Genomic DNA, 21,884 nt, shown 5'->3' with positions numbered 1-21,884 from the left:
TTCTTTCTTTTTGTGTTCAGTTTTAAAACGTATTTGTCAATGTACATTAACCAAGGCGGATAATTTGAGTAAGGCTTACATAAAATCCGCATCGCAATACTATCTGCTACAGCCTTCAGAATAGCATGAACTCCTTCTAAATTGTATATCATAGCAATAATCTCTGACACATATAACTCTACCACCTGAAATGCACAATCGTAGTGGAACTGGTATTAAAGAGGGGGTGAGGGGCAATAATTAAAGAAGATCTGTAAAAATTGTACATCAACTCAATTTATGAAGAAAGCATTCCCTTTTAAACACTCCCGGCAACACCCGTTTGCAGCGGAAGCCATAAGAGTGCCTAGACCATAACCTTGCACAGATCACACTAGCCAACCAACAGGGCATTCATTTCTTATTTCAGCTTGTGCATTGTGAGTTCTCTTCGATGAGTGATATTCATGTGTAGCTTTGGATTTAATAGAAAAGAACTGTCTCCCTCCTGTTCTCTTGTTTTCTCCAGGAATCATAGGTAGGCTCTCACTTGTTCATGTTCGTCTTTTTCTTGATGACACCCAATTCTTGCCTCAGCTGGGATATTGTCAGGCTCAGGAATGGAAAGATATGCGCTGTGGAGCCATTAACCAAGATGAACCACTTCGTAGCATTAGCTCTTGTCACCCCTGCTGATAAGAGTTAGCCACCTACACAAGCACAGTGTTCAAATCTCATTGCTTCCTACTTGTGATCGTTGCTGGGCAGGCGAGAAATTCGCAGAACAGACACTTCTGATGACGTGCTGCTCTCCAAAACTGTGCTGTGTTGATAACAATGTAGCTCAGTTTAAAATTATTTGGTTCGCTTACAGACTTGAATGAAGTTCTGGATATAAGCAAATCATTTGCGACAGCATGAACACTGGTGCTAAGACCATGCTGTCTGGCAGCCTGTGAGAACAATAATTGGAAAAAAAAAGGAATCGCCTTTTCTACTTTCTCATGATCAGGTCAATCTAGTGTTTTGTGCACCACAGAATCTGAGGTTCTCTGATGGGTCTGTGTCTTTCTTCCTGCCCGAGGCCTGGGAAAACAAAGCCTCTCAGATTGGCCATGTTGTGCACACGTAGCAGACTCAGGCCTCCATCAGCGACCATGGGTAATGATGTCACCATCTCTCCGTACGACAGGCACTGGCAGCAATACCCATCACAGCCTCTCAATGGTAGATCACAGCCCTGAAAATGGGGCTGCGCAGGAACTCCCGGAACTGCACCATTGTGTAACAGAACAGGCCCGACCCCACGTCATTTTGTTTTTTTTCTCTGTTAAATGTTCTGGTACTCGCCTGGCCTTCTCTATTTGGTGTGGTTCATGTTGGGAAAAGTCAGGATTTTGATGATGAAAAATGCCTTAACCGTGAGTGTCTGCATTTCCATTGTCTGCTGTTTAGCACCAACAGCACACTGACTGGATTTAATTTATTTGGAATTGTGTACCCAAAGCAAACGGTATCCCAGATCTGTTCCGGAATTATTTAATAAGTTAATAAAACAAATGTTGGTTGAATATTGCCATAGGAAGAGACATAAAATAGTGTTGCATAACAAGTGACATGTCACTGGATGTTTTTCCTCCTAAATATCTTGTGTACAGACTATGAGAACATTATGTTCTTTTTGAAGATTCTAAAGCATTGTCTTAGTATGTCGCCTGAGTGTTCGGCATTCTTAGTTTTTTTTGGTTTAATTGCAGTATGTACTGTTATCCAGCTGAACTAACTATTCAGTGTGGTAGGAAGGTATTCCACAGGTTATAAAAGCTTACAATAAATGTTGTCCAAGGTTGTTCCCCCAGCAAAAAGCTTAGTTTACCTTATTCAATCTGAAGGAAGACTGGTTGCGGATTAAGATTTTTAGAGTTGCTACAATGAGTATCTTTGTCAGACTCCACAAAGACGGTCTTTTTACTGCACTGACCATAATTTATTTGGGTGTTGAAAAGGATTAATTGAGCATGCAGTGCTGTGAGTGTGTCCTTGGAACAGGAGAGCAGGAAATACACGTGTATTGTTTCTGTCCCACATTAAATTCAGGTGGCTCGCATTTCCTACTTTTTGAGAGATTCGAACCTCCTGGCTGGCGTTGTATTCACTAATATTGGCACAGAGGTTACTTGTTGCTGCCTAACTGATTTAATGTATTATTAATGTTGATGTGGTTTGATGCCATCGGTACATAGTGATCTCAATGTCCTCAGTGTTGTTTTCAAAACAATTACTATCGCTTTGTTTATATAGCAGACTCAGTGCATCACAAATATTAAAGCGTGTTCCCTTTTCAGAGAAGACAAGAAGTTGTGAAACAAACGCTTGATTTATTAAGGCATGTCCCTCTATAAATGCCAAATGTTTTTGGCTTTCCGTACCACATGTAATAGGTATGAAGGTTATTGAGGACAGTAAGAAGGTCCATTTCTCGCCGCCCTTGTTAAAAAGTGTACTTTGAAGTGGTTGTACACTTTAAGAAGTTCCTAATGTCTCAAATGTGTCTCCTTGATGAGAATTGAAGCAGGAGTACCTTTGACGGCAGCTGCCTTGCTTGATGCTGCAATACTAGATTACAATAAATTGCAATTGTGGATCAAATTAATGAGCAGAAAGTTGTAAATAATGTGATCCAGCATGGAGAAGGTGATCTGCAAATATTGAAAGCAATATAATGTGTCTAGCAGAGAGAGCAAACGGCAGCAAATGGTATGCTGTGGTGGCCTATGATGCATTTTCCTTCTAGGAAATTGGATTTACGCGGGGATATTGTTTTAGGTGGAATTTAAGACAGTTTTTCTTGTAATTGTTTCTCCTCTTGGGATGTCTTTGAAGCAATTGTCCATTGGTTAAGAGGTGATTTTGCGTCCTTCAGTCTTATGTTTATGTTGGATAATGTGCCTCACACACAATTGCAACTTGGAGTAGCGTGAAAAATGTCCGCTGCCCTTTCGTTGATTACATGGACAATGAAGGATAGTTACGAAGATGTTTTAGCTCACTCCAACCTTTCTGTAAAATATATTTTTTTTTTAATTGATAAATATTTTTATCGTATTTCAAGTTTCATAAGAAACATACAACCTGTAAAATAGTAACAAACGGTCACACATAAGTCGGTTATGAGAATTCTAATCCTCATAACCTCAGTGATCACACATGTTGACAACAAATATCGGGTGGAATGGTAAGAGTTTCTCCTCCCCAGTTTACTAACCGTAACACCATTCCCACATGGCACTCTCACATCGGGTCTCCATGGGCCACAGGGGTCCACAGCTAATTCCTCTCCCACTCCCCATCGTCTGGAATCTGTAGATCTACATCTCAATGAGCCAAACCTTAGTGATTCGGCCAGCTACCCTAGACCTTGCTGAATTTCTTTAGGCACCCTCTACTCTTGTATGTGACTCTTTTGGCCACCATGTATAGGTCCATACCTCTCCTCCATTCATGTAGTGTCAGAGTTTCTTGCCACGTCCCGCTTTGCTACTACTAGGCCCAGGGCTCTAAAGAGTAATGGAGGTCTGGCCACATCAACATCGCATGAGATGTCCAGAAGGATAAACTTTGGATCTGCTGGAAGGGATACCTTAAGTACAGCAATCTGTTCTTTAATTATCACACCCCAGTATAACCGAATGCTAGGGGAGCCCCATAGTGTGTGAAAAAAATCCGCCACTGCAATCTGGTAGTGCTGGCAGCTCGGGGTTGCCGCCCGACCCATTTTGTGAAGTCTGGCTCTATTGTAGTATGTCCTGTGAAGGATTTTCTACTGATTGAGGCGTAATCTAGCTTTAATTGCCACCTCTCTAGGGTGCATCAGGACCACCTCCCAGTCCACGTCCTCCATGGTACCCAGCACATCCACCCATGTCTCCCAAAGTTTGCCAAGATTGTCGAGCATGTTGTTGTTCAGCGTTTTGTAAGTGAGTGATACTGACTCGGAGTAGTCGCCCCTCAAGTGGTGCATACTCTGGTAGGTCCATCCCCACCACTCCTTCCGCCCTCCATGCGTAGCGCAACTGGCCATATTTAAAAAATTGGGATCTATGTAGCTTAAAGTCGGTACAGAGGGTGGAAAAGGATTTAAAGTTGGCCTTATCAATGACTTCCCCAACATTAGAGATCTCCAGCATATTCCTGGTTTCAAAACCCCGTAGCTAACCCTTTTCCTTGAGCCAGCTACCTTTCCACAGCAGCGTTGCCCTGGTAATCTCATGGGGCCAACCCAGTGTTCTAGATGCTCTTTCCCACACTTCTATGGTAACTCATGTCGCGGAAGCAACCTATGTGTTCCCTTTCTTCCATATAGATAGTGCAAGAATGTGTGGGGTGTCAGTTTCTCCCGTTCTAGTCTGTATGTGGGGGATCCCAAGCCACATGTATCCAGTCATTAATGGGGGTCAGATGCGCTAACCTATAAAATAGACTCCTATTTCCAGCAATGCCAATCCACCATTGTATGGATTATGTTGTAATGTCCGTAGGGCAATCCATGGGTGCCCCCTTAGCCACAACAGTGATCGTAGTTCGGAGTCTATTTCCCTAAATATCGTTCTGGGGTGGGGGTGATCGGTATTATGGAGGACGTAAAGAAACGGAGACAGATTAATCATTTTTAACAAGGCCACCCGGCCCATTTTGGTGAGGGGCAGGTCCCTCCCATTTATACGCATCCTGCTTAATGTGGTCACCACCCGCAGAATGTTGTCTGCAGCAGACCCTGGCATGGGATGTAAGAAAGACACCAAGATATTTTAAGGCCTCCTTGGCTACTTGTAGGTCCACAGCTAGGGGAGGCCACTTCACTATTTTACCAGGGCTGTATAGTGATGATTAGTGCCAGTTGATCTTCTAGCCTGAAAACCATCCATTATTTGGAAGAGGGTAGGAATCATGGTGTAGGGTTCTGTTACAAGTAGGAGAATGTCGCCCGCGTTCAGGGATATCTTCTCCTCATCATCATCAGGAGTAGTCCTAAAGCCCCGCACCCCAGGGTGCTGTCTAACCGTACATGCGAAGGATACCACAATCAACGCGAACAAGAGTGGGGAAAAGGGGCACCCCTGTCTAGTCCCACAACCAACAGGGAAGGCCCGGGAAAGCCTGTCATTCACCCGCACTGTCATTCTGAGGGAGTTGTATAATATTGCTACCCATTTCCTAAAGTACGGGCCAAATCCAAATTTGACCAGAGTGGAATCTAACAAGCATTTACAATGCAACGGTCTCGGCATTGTTAAAGTTAGAGCTATTGGCATTGCTCATGACTGCCGTTTCTTTAAATGTTTTAAAAACAAAAACATAAACAAAAATAATGTCATGAGCAATGCCAATAGCTCTAACTTTACCAATGCCGAGACCATTGCATTGTAAATGCTTGTTAAATCTCGCGAGCGAGACTGCGCAAGCTAGCCGAGACCTAAAAAGACACATAGAAGCACTGTGAGGAGACACACATGGCGACTTAAAGGAATACACGCAGGGGCTGAAATTAGAAACACACAGGGGTTGGAAGGATAAACACACAAGGGCTAAAAATATACTCTCACAGGGGGCGTCAGGATACACGGTCATGGGCTGACAGGATAGAGACTGGAGCTGAAAGAACACACGGGTCCGAAAAGATACACACTCGGGAATAATGGTAGAAAGAATACACACACAAGGGCTGGGAGAATACACTCACAGGGTCTAAAAGGATACACGGGCAGGAGCTGAAAGGATACACACGGGGTTCTCCCAGAAGAAAGGATACACACAAGGGCTGAAAGGCTGCACACTCGGTGACTGGAGGTATAAACAGACACGGGGGCTGAAAGGTTAAACACTCTAGGACTAAAAGGATAAAGCAAACAGGGTCTGAAATGATGCGCGCAGAGAGGCTGAAAGGATATACACAAAGGTGCTGACAATATACACACAAAGGGGCTGAAATTATACGCACCAAGACAGGTGCTGAAATGAAACACATAGACAGGGACTGCAACAATGCACACCGACGGGGCTTAAAATATGCACACTCGGGCTAAGAGGATGCACACGAGGGGCTCACATACACCTCAGATGGCATCAACAGACGAGACCTTCGGAACGGCGACAGAATTCACACACACATGCGGATGGATTAACAGTGAGGGAGAAGTATGGCTCGGGCTGTGTGATGGGAAGCACGGGACACCCGGTGTGCAGCACACGCCCCTGTTGCACAGGGAAGGCCCTGGGAGTGCTACTGAGGGCTCCCCTGATTGCTGCGCTCTGCGGGCTCGCTCTGTGCAGCCCATGCTGCCGCTTTAAACACATCCTAGCCTGCTAGGGCTGCCTCCGCCTTCTGGCCCACTGCTGCTGATGACACCGAGCTGGCTTCACAGACCAGCGGCGAGTGCGTGGAGGCTGGGAGCATCTCTGGCGAGGAGGGGGTCCTGCAAAAGAAGCTCGGGACCGGGAATCACTGAGGAGCACCATACCTGGCGAGGGGCGGGGGCCACACCTGGCGAGGGGGCGGAACCTGGCCTTTACCTGGGGATGGAAACCCACCGGGGAAAGCCCTCACACTAAAGATGCTCTCCACTGGGGGTGGGGCGATGCCTGGGGAGGCTAGACAGAAAGGGGTCGACAGATAATTTGGACAGGGTTGCTGATTTTGCTGCAACCCCCGACCAGGTACAGCTTCCACCATGATGGGAGAGCATTATCTGAGGGGAGACACCCCCCCCCCCCATACGAAAAGAAACTTGTGAACAGCTCTGTAGCACCAAATGACGGGGTCCTTCCGAAAGCGCCCGGGGCAGGATGTGTGGCAGCTGATGAACGAAGCAGCAGTCCTGCTCAGGCTGCCGCGAGCAACAGAGCTGATGAACAGAGCAGTGGCACCCCACGGCAGGCACCCTGCCTGCCCGCATCGCAGCACATGAACAGGGCTACAGCGCTCGACATTCGGCGAACCGCGAAGACTGGCCTGGGAACGGACTGCGGAATCTGACGCGCGCAACAGCTTCGACACCGAGGCCAGAACTGCCGAGGTCTCATCATGCACGTCAGATTGTGAACACACGTCAGATTGTGAACACAGCAGTAGCACCCCACCTAAACACCGGCTCCGTGCTTCCTGACCTCGGTTTTCCAGATAGCTCGGTGTTTTTTTTCGTGTCCTATACTGGATTTACGTGTGGCAGCACATGGATTGCCCGAGAGCAGGGGGAGAGGAGGAGCACACCACTGCCTTTCTCCGAGGCGAATGCCTCGGAGAAAGGCAGCGGCGTTTTCGGATTCGGGGGCGTGTTTTGCTTTTATCTCCTCTTGCCATTGGCTGGAGGAGATAATGAGACTTTCTGCAAAAAACACGCCCCCCGATCCGAAAAGGACGGGGCCTGATCGGAGTGACGGGACCTCTTCTCCAATGGCTTGCCAGCATTGAAGAGGCCAGCCACTGGAGAACAGGGGAGAAGAGGGGCGGGTTCAAGCCCCTCTTCTACAAGTCATTAAATCTCCAACTTCCGGTTCTGCCTTCGGCAGACCGGCGGTCCTCGACCTAAAAAGGACCAATGCACCACGTCTAATTCTTTTTCCGCATTTAACGTCAGGAAGGCGTGAGGGGCATCGCGGTCCTTGACCGCCATCAACCAGTTATGTGCTCTGCGGGTATTCCATCGGGTGACCCAGCTGGACATAAACCCAGACTGGTCACAGTGGATGGGGTTGTTAATATGCGTAGAAGTTGTATTGACAAATTGTTGCTAGTATTTTGACCTTTGTGTTCATTAAGGAGATGGAGCGGTATGAGGCACACCTATCCCTAGGTTTATCTTCCTTATGTATGGTCACTATTGTGGCCGTCCGGAGGTCTAATGGAAGGATACCCTCATTATTTGCGTCTTGATAGAGGCCTAGTAGGTGGGGGCTCAGCAAGTCTTTGCATCTTTTATAGAGCTCAGCGGTATTCCGTTTGGTCCTGGGGTTCTTCCCGGGCGCAGTCTAGCCACGACCTCTCTCACTTCTGTGAGCATCAAGTCTGCATCCGGCCCTTTCATGTCGTACTCACCCAGTCTGGTGGTCTAGATGTATTTTAGATAGTCATCAATAGCGGCTGAACCACTGAGTGCTCTCATTCCGTAAAATACTTTATAGTGTTTGGCGAATGTTGTCACTATCTGCTCATCAGTGGAGTGAGTAGCTCCCTGGTCGTCCACAACGGATCTTACCCATCTAGTCTCATCTTTCCTACTCAGCCAAGCCAGCAGTTTTCCTGCTTTGTCGCCGACCTCGTAAAGTCAGTGTAATGTAGCTAGTTTGTTATTTAGCTGCATCGTGAGCCAAGGCACTGTATTCCAGTCAAAGGGATTTTAATTGCCAGTTTGTCAGTGGATCTGGCGTGGCTATGTCTTATGTTTTTAGGGTGTGTATCTGGTGTTCCAGCTTCTCTAGTTTCTCCCTGCTCTTTTTCTTTTCCCTTGCTAAACGGTTTTGGGCCCTGTCATGCAGTACCGTTTTATAAGCCTCCCATAGTGTGACCCCAGAGGCAACTGTGCCTTTGCTAACTTTAAAGAAAATCTCGGTGTCTGCCCAGAGGCTGCATATGATTGCCCTATTTTGTAGGTCCCAGGCATTCAGTCTTCATGGTGTGTGCGGGTCCCGAGTCCTATTTCCCTATGTGCCCATAGTTGAAAGTGATCTGACAGGCCTTGCACAAGGCAGTCAGTCCGACTTATCTCACCCAGTTCGCATGATAGTACATGATATAGTCTAACCTATAGTAGACTTTAGGTGCCCCTGAAAAATAAGAGTATTGTCTATCGTGTGGATGTTGGCACCTCCATATATCTGTTAGCCCAAATGTGTCAGCAAAGCGTGCCAATGGGGTAGTGCTTATCAACGTTTCATGGCTCTCAGAGTGATCCGGAGAAGTCCGCATTAAGTCATTGAAATCCTCTCTGATCACGTGAAAGGATGTTGAGGTCTCCATAAAGATATCGGCCACTTTTGTCAGTGTAGGGGACTGTAGTCTGGGTTGTGCATAGACACACATAAGCGTGAGCTCACTTCAACCTCAACTGCCCATCACTTCTATAGAACTCGTGATCCAGATGTGTAACCTGCGTGTGCCAACACCACTTATGCCCCTCTCCCAAGAAATCCACACTGGGTCCCTGTAGGTGCATCTCCTGGAGCAGCACCACATCCTGGTGTAGGCGTTTTATGTACTGTGTGACCAGTCCCCATTTGAACCTATCTCTAAGGCCGTTAACATTCCATGTCAGGACAGAAAGGGCCCATTTTTCTACGGAGGTTGACATGGGCCTATCGTGATCCTAATGGTTGTCACTATTATACTATCCTCAGTGCGGAGCACTCTCGGGTAATTGTTGCCCGGGGCAGTGGAGGTGTCACAGAACTCAAACAAAGTGAAAATCAACATCCAGCACGCATCAAAACTGTTCCTCTAGTTCTGCTTTTTCTTTATTCATCATACTATACCTGTTGCAGTGCTCATTATTGTAATACAAATGTAATTTTATTTTGTGCTTTGTTTTGCACAGTATAGTACTAAGTGCATGTACGTTTCAATGTATAATTAATAATCAAATGTTTGCATGCTTTGGCCGCAAAGTACTATGGATTTTTCCAGTTCTAAGTCATCATACATACATAATTGTTATTTTATGTACTACCATTTTACCAGTTTGTACTCGGTGGTGTTTATTTCAGCAAATTAACATTTTGCTTAATAAGACAAGCAATAAATAAACCTTTACTTAAAAACACTGCCTATTTGTACATAAGTTTACCGGAATAAATCAGAAAAACAAAACAAGGCAGCTAGGTTAAAACTGAATAACAGCTTTGTTTTGTGGCATACTGAAATCTAGTTCAATATTTATTAGTAACCCATGGAAAGATAAGTAAACGTTTATGGTCGACTTTAGCTAAAAGAATATGTAGAATTTTTAACTGCACAAACAAAAATTGTTTTTATTTACTCACCCAGCTACACAGCCAGATGAAGAATTTTAATTAGTTTTATACAGTGTTGAATCTTGTGGTGCTGAAACACTCTGTAAGCTAGTTCAACTCTAGGGGCCGTATAATATATAAGGTGCACTATCCCTGTTTGCACCATTGTGCGAACAGGGAAAGTGCTCCCTATTAAGCAGAATGCGCTGTCCCCATATCAGCCTTGAACTCGTACTGCCCCGGGAACAGCACATTCAAGTGAATACAGAGCGACTGCTTCAAAGCCACTCTGTCTCACAGAAGAAAGAAGAGAGATCAACTTGCAGGCGGGTGCAGTGAGTGACAGCACCCACCTGCAGGGGGATGTCTGGAGGGTACACGGCACCCCCTTTCTCCCACCAAAGGGCTGCTGATAGGAGGCACACTGAAAGTGAACCACCTTTTTGGAGCACCCTTTGTGTGCCTGTTAAAGGCATATTTGCCTCTGCACCTGCATCCACAATGCAGCACAGAGATAAAGTGATTCCCTCATTTGCATGAAGCTATGCTCCCATGCAAATGAGTAAACACACTCTCAGGATAGTGCTGGGGATAAATGTGCGTCAACACGATCAGTATTACAGAATGGAATGCACAAGTGTCTGCAGCCCCTTCTGCAATACAATTGTGCCCCGGGGGTGAGTGGGCACATCGCAGACTCACATGCCTGTTGCGCCCCAGGGGCACAATGTATAATACAGCCCCAGGTGTTTTTTAAGCCTCACCTACAGACAGCTTTAGCTGTGTGCCGAGAGCTCATAGTGTTACACAATATCCACATACTATACATACACCTACAGACTGAGAGCAGCTATTGATGAGTCCCTTTCAGCCACTGTTCAGCAGGCTTTAGGCACTGGGCTTAGAGTTTGTCCTCCAGAGTCTATTGGTATCAGACCACGCCATTGCATTTCTTCAAGTCACATTAAAGTTTACTCATTTTATAAAGTGACCAATCTTTTAGGGATTAATGTGATGTGCTGAAAAAATAATGTACATACAGCAGTAGTGAAGTAGCAATGGCATCAAATGTCCCTTTACGGAGGGTAACTTGAGCACCCATCACAGAAGCCTTGCAGTATCACCACTGAATGACATCTGTAGGTCGAGGCAGGTTGTGAAAGCAAGTTATTCTTATGCAAAATGTTCAACAAATGATATGTAAGGGTCTTCTATTTAAATATTGTTCACATTAGTATGTTTTATGTAATCTGTCATTAGATTAGTGTTTGTTTTGTGGGGGCTTCTTGATTATCTCGTTAATCACAGTTCAAATTTTCACATTCATTGTTGCTGGGTAACCTTTCCAGGATTGTTTTAGTTTTTACTTTCCTTTTCTACACTGTTGTCTCCCTTTATTCTAGTTGTTAGAATTGTTTCCATTCTTTTTGGAGACATTGACCTTTGCAGGTTTTTGATTACTTAATATTTGATTAAGCAGTGAAACTGGGTAATTTCTACTCGCCCACTTTCACTCTCCCTTGCGGGGTCCCTCAGGGATCCTCGTTAAGCCCCACACTATTTAATATATATGTGGCGGACCTGGCAAGTGTTATAAAAGCTCACAGGCTGCGGCTAACCACCTACGCTGACGACACCCAACTGGTGCTGTCTGTTCAAAAAGATGGTCCCGCAGTTGCCGCTAAACTCCAAGAAGGGATGATGGCCATTAGCTCATGGATGGCGGATAACAGTTTAAAATTGAACTCGGATAAGACCGAGGTGCTGACCTTTGGTAGGCTCTCTCCTGAGTGGTCTTCGATCTGGTGGCCCAGCGATATGGGTCCCCCTCCCACTCCAGTAACCAAGGTCAGGAATCTCAGCATCATGTTCGATAATAAACTGTCTTTTAAGCATCATGTCAACGCTGTGGCAGCATCCTCCTTCTATATGCTGAGAAAAATCCAGAAGTTGTTGCCATACCTTCCCTCAACTGCAGGAAAAACCTTAATTACCACCCTTGTTTTAAAAAAAATGGACTATGGCAATGGCCTCTTTCTCAATGCTCAGGAGCAGGTGCTAGCCAAGCTGCAATCAGTACAGAATGCGGCAGCCAGATTGCTGCTCGACGTTCCATTTCGTCATCCTACTTCCGCGGCCATACACCATCTGCACTGGCTGAGAGTAAAGAGTCGGATAAAGTTCAAGGCTTTATGCATTGCCTATAAAGCCATTCATGACTCAGGACCTAAGTTCCTAAAGGACGCTTTCCAAATCTATGTTCCCAATAGAACTTTACGATCAGCCTCCACGTATCTGCTCCCGGTGCCACGCACCAGAACTTCTACATGGGGAGACAGACGCTTTTTGGTAGCAACTCCCAGGCTGTGGAATTCCCTCCCATTGGCCATAAAAACCTCCCCCACCCTTATGATGTTTCGCAAGCTCCTGAAGACTTGGTTATTCAACCAGTAATCCCCTCAGTTGTCTTTGTTACTGGGAAGTCCTGCACGCGCCGAGACACCCCAGGATATTTGTGCGCAATAAAAATCTTAAAAACATAAACATAAACATTACTTAATATGTTCCATGCATCCTCTGTTGTATTTTGTTATGTCAGCTCGTGTTTCGCTCAATCAATTAACTTTCTCTAGACCAATTGAAATAACTTCTTAGACAGTTACAGTACCACCATATTGTTTACACTATCAATATAGTTTGATGGGCCATAATAATGTTGATATCTGTTAAACAGACATCTTCGTTAGACACAGACATTAATAAATGTTTGACTCACCATGAGGCCACCCAGCTGCCATCATTGGATGACCGCCATTGACTTTGGCCTGAAGTTAGGAGGTTTCTTTAAGTTGTGTGCTTTCTTATAAATAACTGTGTTGAAATGTTTTGTTTTTTTTGTCCTCATTTTGCCAGATATCTTGATGGGTTAATACTCATGTCTTTCCAGGTCTTGTAGTGGAAAGAACCTGACCCGAGACCATAGAACCAGACCCTTGCGTATTTACCCACAAGTTTGCAGCTGTTTCCAATTCCATCTCCGCACTCACTAGACCAACCCTGGAAAATAAGGAGATAATATGGCCAACAGAGTGGATGGCATAATCATTGGACTCATGTTTCTTTTTCTCTCCACTTTATCAATGAAGCCCAAACTCTCTCTCAGCTTTTTTGGTCACACTCCATGTCAGATTCACTGACAAAAATAACATTCTTCAAATATTCGGAAATAATTGGAGAATTCCCAGATTTCCATAGTTTACAAATTTCCCGTTGTGCGAGCAAAACCGCATAAAAAAAAAAATTAGATTCTACAACACAAATTTGTATATCTTGAGCCAAACTAGATCTCCAAAAAATTAGGCTAGTTGTTACTTTTAGTTGCGTTCCAATGTTTTTTTCTAGAAAGGCATTAATCTCATTCCAGAAGGAGACAATTTTTGGGCATGACATAAACATATGTATATCATCAGCCTTTATCTGAGCACACCTGGGACATGTATATACCTTACCAGTAGCTTTTGAGAGCTTTTTAGGGGACCAGTATGCCTGATATGTGCTAAACAGATGATTTTGTTTTAAAGGAGAGGGCTTTACTACTTTATACGACTGTGTTGAAACAATGATGGAGTTTCCAACGTCCAATTTTGACTTTTTGCCAGTTAAAGCTAGCAATTATGCAGTCAACATGAGGAAGTTGATTGAAGGTTGGTGTGTCTGGATAGCCCTCTGCACTGCTGGCTCCTTAACTTTGATATTTGTTTTTGTCAAGGATAGACTTCAACCATGGCTTTTAGTGTTTTTACTATGCAATCAAATGATGATCATTTTAGCCCTGCATGGTTCTTGTGTAGCATGGTGTAGTATAAATATATGTATAGCTTGATTTCTTTATGGGTTCAGTATCCAAGCCTTGTTCTCAACACTTGTGCGAATTACTGCTCACTCTTGATAAGAAGGATTGAGTGTGTACGCTTGGATGCCATATCTTTAGATTTCCGTACATCAAGCATTGTGTTTCTTAAGAACTCACTTTTGTCAGCTGAAAGTGAACCAGGCACTGTTGAATGGCGCACTTATGTGAATGTTTTCCGAGGCCAGGTGGTTGCTTTTTCAGAGCTAAACTATTTATTTAAAATAGTCTTGTTCTATATACTTGCTGTTAGGAACATTTATTCATCTGAAAAGACCCTGAGCCTGCAAAGGCATGGTACACTTTAAACATCACTGTCTCCCATTTACACATCTCCTTGAATAATCAATCACCTTATGAAGGGCTATGGATGGGTGGGGTTTGAAGTTCTATTTGAAATTTCTTTTCTACTGCTTGCTTTATTAGTGAATAATATAGAATGCAATACAGTGTTATGGAAATAAATGGAAGAGCTTGTACACCAGCCTGATTCATGACCTACACTTGGGTATAACAACCTATTTGGGTCTGTTCTTAAATCATATCACTTTTCCTGTTTGTTGAAACCCAGAGTCTTCATAATTGGGTAGGCGATGATGTACCAACTAAGCCCCCTACATCCTCTTCGGGGCCTGGCGAAGGAAACTTGGAAGAAAAATGTAAACAGGTAGACAACTGACTGTTCGCGTGCACTAATCACAAGCCAGTTTTTCTGTTTGAGGTTATTCATTGAAAATTTAGAAATAGATATTGCTTGTAATGAAAAAAAACTAATGCCTGGGTTTGTGTGTGGGAAACAGTTGTTTTTGTGTGGTTTGTTATTAACAAGCTTCTTCTGAAAAGCATGTGCTGTACATGGTATACTTAAGACTCTGTCCGAGGTGTGATTAGCATATTTAACACAGTGGAGTCCTTTGTTAGGAGTTTAGGCTGTTTTTGTCTCTGCATGGCAACTATGTATTCTGCTCATCATTTTTTTTTTTTTTTGAAACCGTTTATTGCAGGTTGTAAAAGTTACAGGTATGGGCCTACAACCACCCGGCCGGCCGCTAGAATGACAAGCATATTGCATACATACAGTAAAAAGCTCTCGGCAGTGCAGAGCAGTGAAACAGGAGTAATCAGTGGTGCAGGCCACACAGCTCCAAGCCCATAGTACGGTTCCCTTTTCTTAAAACAAAACAACACAAAAAACCACACCCGCAAGGCAACCCGCGATCTAAAGTGACAGCACGTGCTCCATAAGTGGGGGATCCAAACCAGCAGCAGAACTCTGAGGAGGGGAATGGGAGTAGGTCAGGGACTGGGGGGACCGCGCGCCCGCGGCCGAGGGAGGGGGGCCGTCTAGGGAGACGGAACCGGTGAGGCAGCCGGTAGCAGTGGTGGCTCACAAATACCCCCGCGGTAGGCGTTCCAGGGGCCCCAGAGTTTCACCCACGCCCCAGGCTTACCCCTCGCCACATACACCACCTTTTCACGAAACATACACCAATCCATATGCTCTTTCCAGGCCGATACCGCAGGGGGCCTCTGGGATCCCCACAATTGAGCAATGTCACGCTTAGCTATCATGTATCCCAGAGTCACCCACCGCGTCTGCGGGACCGAATAGTCATTCGGTTCCCATACATTCAGCAAGCATCTCCTCGCTTCAGGCAGCAGCGCGACACGCGTAACCACACGCAGGACCTCATGCACACCACGCCAGAATCGCTCCACCTTCGGGCACTCCCACAGTATATGCATGAAAGTCGCCAGCGCACCACAGCCACGCTTACACAGTCCGTCACCAGCAAAACCCATACGCAGAAGCCTTGGCCCCGTCACGTAAACCCGGTGGAGGATCTTGAGCTGGACGAAACGAAGGCGAGCCGGGATGGCCACCTCTTTCGGGGAGGCCACCGCGGAAATCCAATCCTCGCCGTCCAGCTCCAGCCCGTCGGCAACCCAGGCCTCGCGGAGACTAGTCAGCAGGCACGATCTATCGTTGATCAGTTTTTTATATATGAGGGAGATCGTGCTGTCCGGTACATGGCCGTCCAGCACTCTGTCCTCCAGGGGGGAAGACTCCGGAATGGATGCGACGTCCGGGAAGACGGAGCCCAGCGCATGGCGGACTTGTAGGTACCGAAAGTACTCACTGCCCTGCAGCTGAAACTCCGCCTGCAGCGTCTCAAAAGTTTTGAATCCCCCCCTCGTCCAGAGATCTCCCACCGTACTGATTCCGATCGTGTCCCACTTCTCGAAGCCCTTCGACGTCCATAGGGAGCCCAACCTCTCAGACGCATACAGCGGTGACGCCCGGGTCAAACGGTTCTTCCACCCCATAGCTGCATTGGCCGCGTGCCAGACACGCACCATAACACGCGTCGGTCCCGTCAAACGGGAGTCGGGCGCGCCAGAGTAAAGCGCGCGATTGTAATCGCCACCGGGTAGGAGCATTTTATCCATCTCAAATGCCGGGTTCAAGGCGGGCCCATAAAGGCCATGATTAATTGCAGCTAGTTGGGAGGCTCAGTAATACCGTTTAATGTCCGGGAGGGCGACCCCCCCATCGTACCACGGGAGCGTCAATTTAGCCAGAGCAATGCGCGGCCTCCCGTCCCAGAACAGGCGCCGCTGGAGGCCCTCCACCTCACGGAAATAGCGTGCCGGGACCAAGTCCATTGTATTCTGGAGGGCGTAGAGGAATCGCGGCAGGGACATCATTTTGAACAAAGCCGCTCGGCCGAGCGGCGAGAGCGGCAGACGCCGCCAGCGCACCACGTCCTCCCTCAAGCGCTGGAGGGGGGGCAGCAAATTCCGCTCATAGCGGGCCTCCGGGTCAAGTGTGATGTAGATACCCAGGTACCGAAAACCGTGGGGGGCAATCTGGATCGGACAGTCCCGTGGTAGGGCCGGAGCCTCCCCGGAGAGCACATAGACACAGGATTTCGCCCAGTTGATGACCAGGCCCGAGTTGCGACCGAAGGAGCGCAAAACATCAACCAGGACGATCAGTGATTTACGCGGGGAGGCGAGATACAGAAGGATGTCGTCAGCGTAGAGGGACACACGGTCCTCATGCTCGGGGGTCCAGCGGAGACCACGGATAGAGGGGTGCCACCGTAGCCACTCCGCCAGGGGCTCCAGGGCCAGGGCAAATAGGAGAGGCGACAGGGGGCAACCCTGTCGCGTACCCCTCCCCAGCGCGAATGGGGCCGAGACTCGCCCATTCACTACCACCTGCGCCAAGGGGCCCGAGTATAGCAATTTGACCCAGCTAATGAAACCCGGGCCGAACCCGAATTTCGCCAGCATCGCCCAGATGTATGGCCATTCAAGCGTATCAAACGCCATGGTGGCGTCCAAGGATGCCAAGATGGCCGGCTCCCGCACAAAGGGGACACGCGCGAGCACCCCGTGCAAGCGCCGCAGATTGAGCGCCGTGTTGCGGTGCGGTATAAAGCCAGATTGGTCTTGGTGGACCAGGTCGCCCACCACGCCAACCAACCGGTTGGCCAACACCTTGGCAAGGATTTTGGGCTCCGCGTTCAAAAGCGAAATCGGCCTATAGGATGTGACACGTTCACGGGGCTTCCCCTCCTTGTGGATCACCACAATTGTGGCCAGGCGCTGGTCCGGCGGAAGGGAACCCTGCGAGTGGGCCGCCAGGAACATCGCGCGCAGGTGGGGCGCCAACACATCCGGGCGTAGCTTGTAGAGCTCGATGGGAATACCATTGGGGCCCATGGCCTTGCCGGATGCAACCGAGCGGATAGCCAAGGCAATTTCGTCCGAGGTGGGAGGGGCGTCAAGCGAATCCCTGTCCTCCACCGTTAGGGAGGGCAGTGCGATGTCCCGAAGCAGGGCATGGGAATCTTCCTCCGAGCAGGGGGAAACCGGGGAGTAGACTTCGCGGAAATAATCCGCGAAGCAGGAGACAATGGCTTCTGGCTCGGTGACACACGCACCATCAATACTCTCAATCACAGGCACCACGCGGCTCGCTCTCTCCCTCTTATCCAACCACGCAATCAATTTGCCAGCCTTATCACCCACATCATACAATCGCCCCTGCTGCTCTCTACTGAGGCCCCTGGCCGCCTCCGTGACGAGGGCCCGATAGGCCGCCTGCTTTAGGTGTAGAACATGCAACTTGGCGTCTGTTACCCCGCTCCCCAGGTCACCCTCCAGTTCTGCAATCTCGGCCTCTACCCGGGTCACCTCCTCCCGCTCGAGCCGCCGGGCATGGGAGATAAAGGAGAGGGCCTCCCCTCTAAGGACTACCTTGAAAGCCTCCCACAGGGAGATGGCGGAAGAGACCGACCCCACATTCTCGTCGAAATATCGCTGTAAGGATTTGATCAAATCGACACGAATGGTGGGGTCACGCAAATACCATGCATTGATTGGGGCCACCCTGCCATCCCCCCTCGGGAAGACATCGAAGTGCAACAACAATGGGGAGTGGTCTGAGATACCCCGTGCTAGATGGCGCACCTCCCCCACCCTCCCTGCATGGGCCGCCGGGACAAGGATGTAATCAAGCCGCGAGAGGCTGCCATGGGCACCCGAGTGGAAGGTGTACTGTCGCAATTCGGGATGCTTTAATCGCCAGCAATCCACCAGGCCCAGCGTGTCCAGAAGGCCGGGCAGCCACGCCTGTGCCCGGGGGAGGTCCCTAGGGGGATGGCGATCCATAGACCCAGAGGCCACCGCATTAAAGTCCCCTCCAACCACCAGCAGGCCACTCGGAAGGTCCAGAAGGAGGCGCCCCAGGTCCGCGAATGTGGTGACTTGTAACCCAGGCGGGACGTACACGGATATAAAGATAAACACTCTACCCTCCATTCTTCCCACCAGAACCGTGTAGCGTCCCCTCTCATCATGGCGCACCTCATCAATCTCCAACGGGAGCGAGTTCTTGATCATAATACCCACCCCCCGCGAGCCCGAGGTGAAGCCGGAATGCGCCACCAAACGATATCCCCGCCGATTCATTGCATGAAAGGAGTTACCTATAAGGTGCGTCTCCTGCAGGAAGACAACATCTGGTGAAATACGTTTTAAGTACTGCAGGACCACACCACGCTTAATCCTATCCCCCAGGCCGTTAACATTCCATGACAACACAGTCAAATCCCTACCCCCCATCATACGTCGAATCAATCGGTCGTCCCCCATCGAGCATCCTAATAACAAGAACATAGTAGCGGGTTTGCCCTGCGGTGCTAACAAACAACACACCCCCCCCACCCCCCGGTCCCAACAAAACTCCCCCCTCCCTGCACCCCTGCATGAGCCCAGACAGCCCCCCCAAAGTGCAGTGTGCCTGTCGCCCCATAGCTAAATACTAACTAGTCCCCCAAAGGAGGAGGGAAGCCCCCAACAGACCCCACGCAACCTCCATAGGAGGGGAACATACGCAATCAATAAATGGTGAAGGAACAGCGTCCAGAGCAAGGCCTATTCAGTCACCCCTCAATTCTGATCCGGCGGGCCCTCCTCGCCAGCCGCGCCCCCCCCGCCCCCCCGGCCCCGATCTCCAGGCAGAGTGTCCAGCCAGTCCCCAGCCGCCTCGGGCCGGTCAAAGAAGTGCGTGCGACCATCCACCTCTACCCTCAGCTTAGCTGGAAAGAGCATTGAGTACGTGAGGTTCAGGTCCCTTAGGCGACGTTTAACCCCAAGAAAGCTCTGTCGCTGCTTCTGGACCGCCGGAGTAAAGTCTGGGTAGAAATGTATCTCCATGTTGTCAAGCTTGACCGGTCCCTGTTGCCTGGAGGTCTGGAGGATAGCATCTCTGTCCCGAAAATTAAAAATCCGGGCGATAAGCGGCCGCGGCGGGGCACCAGTCTTAGGTCTGCCCCCGGGGACCCGGTGAGCACGCTCCACCGCAAAAAGCTTACTCAGCCCCCGGGGCTGGAGATGGGTCAGGATCAAATCTTCAACGAAGAGGTCCGCCGCCTCCGCCTCTCGTCCCTCCGGGACCCCCACAATACGGACATTATTCCTCCGGGCCCGACCCTCGGAGTCCTCCAATCGCCGGTCCATCAGGGCGCTCGCCTGGCCAAGCCGGCGCACCTCCTTCTGGAGGGCCACCACGTCTGTCGTGAGGCTCGTCGTGGTGTGGGCCAGGGAGTCGACTCGGTCGTTTGTTTTGGACAAGTCTGCCCTCACAAGGCTCACATCCACAAGGACCGAGTCTATTTTTTGCGCTAAGGTGTCGAAACGCTGGTCTACCGAGGCCTTCATCTCTGCGATGGCGCCCATGACGTCCCGGAGGGTCAGATCCCCTGGATGAGCAGATGCCTCCGTCGGGCCCACCGGGGATGCACTCGATGTCTCCGGAGAACCCTTCTGAAGCGTGTAGCGGTCCATACTGTTGGCCTGGTGCGCCGTGCCTCGGCGGGTCGTCTTCACCTTCGCCCGGTCGCCATCTTGTTTGGTGGACATGCTGGCTCTTCCGCAGTCGTGCCAAGCTCCCCAAACGGGCCGCTATACCAGTCACGGGTGCCAGGGGGGGGGCAGGGGCGACCACCGAACCGCGGGTCAACCCACCGCCGGCGGGTCAGCCGGGCTCCTGGACAAGGCCACCGCACCCCGCTCCGCAGCCCGACCCGGCTTGAGAGCTAGGAGGGCGCAAAAGCGAAAGTGAAAGTGCGGGGTACGCCAGTCGCCCAGCCCCGCTCGCCGCTGTTATTCACTTTGTCCCCGGATCGCCCCACTACTCCAATCCGGGGGGCCGGCGAGGAGAAGGCCGCAACCTTCGATCGACGCTCCCACCGGCGTTCGGGGTCCGATTCGAGCCCAAAAAACGGGTGGCGCCTCAGCTCCGGTTCCCCAACACAGTCCCCTCGACAAGGACAGGATATCGCCAGGATTAATTTAGGAGGTCGCGGAGGTCCTCGGGAGCCTCGCACCTACGCGGCCATCTTGGTTGCGCGCTAGGCTCCTCCCCCTATTCTGCTCATCATTGCTTTGGCTGTAAAATCTTCAGTACACAATTTTGCCAGTACTAGCTCTGGTGGTCATAAGAAATTTCACCTACCAATGATATTTCCTAGCTGTCTTATGATACAAGCATTCCAATCTAGAGAGAGAGTGTTTTGGTGGTTTTTCTCTACCACCCTGAGTGCGCTCCTGCTAGAAACCTACCTGGAAGCCGTCTAATTAAACTGAGTTACACCATAGGTGAGTAGAAATGCATCTGCTGGATCTAATCCATCGGTGGCCCCAACTGGTTCTCTCTTTCACGTTTCGGCTATTTGTATACAAACCCAAGAATGTATGAATGCCTATTAATATTCTCAGTCCAATCTGAAATTCAAAATTCAGGTAGAGGTAAGTGTACATGTAATAAAATAAATGCAATTACTTTCTGAACTGCTAACACAGTTGCAGAGTGAATCCTAAATCAAACATGAAGCAGTACTATAGATGTTCACTCGAGAACCATACCAGCGACTTCTATATTTTTTAAAATGCATGAATGGATGTGATCCTTAATTCCATTGTATTTGGGGAGCCAATCAAAGGCCTGTATCCTTAGCACAAGAAAAAATTGAATCTTTTCCTTCTACCATTGCTCCCAAAGCTGGTACGTTCCACTTAAAATGTGTTTCTTGGTCCTGTATCTATTAGGCGGAATGCCAAGCCTTTGTTTTTGTGCTGGTGAGAGATAGATAATGAAGAGGGGCCATTATTATTCCCTCATGGCCTTAAACTCGAGCTCACAGTGAGATATGGATTCCCTATCCCCCATCAAGTGACTCTGCTGTATTGTTCTCGCCCTATATTTGTGCGGTCAACCAAGTTCTGACACTGTAAGAGAGGTTGTTGTGTGCCTTTAATGCTGCTTCTCTGTCTCCTCTGTAGTGGGGCTTCATTGATCTGGGCTTCATAAGATTCACAAATTAATCCTCTAGGAAGGTGGTTGAGAGAGGCGGAAGAACTGATTACTATGCTATATCAAAAAGCAGTGCTCAGAGTAAGGGCTGAAATTGTGCTCAGA

The 21,884-nt window shown here is 48.6% G+C and overlaps 1 protein-coding gene across 2 annotated transcripts in view; it reads left to right on the top strand.

Annotated features, from left to right (window-relative positions):
• CLASP1 (cytoplasmic linker associated protein 1) overlaps nucleotides 1-21,884 on the top strand; it is a 1,312,099-nt gene that overhangs the window by 942,301 nt on the left and 347,914 nt on the right. Inside the window, exon 31 of one of the 2 annotated variants that reach the window (XM_085647274.1) lies at nucleotides 14,463-14,558. The exons of the other annotated variant lie outside the window; for it this stretch is intronic. Within the exon in view, the coding sequence (XP_085503400.1) occupies nucleotides 14,463-14,558 (96 nt within the window). The remainder of the gene's footprint in view (nucleotides 1-14,462; nucleotides 14,559-21,884) is intronic. 2 annotated transcript variants of the gene reach the window in all.

Source organism: Triturus cristatus, chromosome 3_2, assembly GCF_964204655.1.
Source record: "Triturus cristatus chromosome 3_2, aTriCri1.1, whole genome shotgun sequence".
In the NCBI taxonomy this organism is placed as follows: domain Eukaryota; kingdom Metazoa; phylum Chordata; class Amphibia; order Caudata; family Salamandridae; genus Triturus; species Triturus cristatus.
The sequence above is the reverse complement of the archived record's forward strand: the minus strand, read 5'-3'. Positions and strand labels throughout refer to the sequence as shown.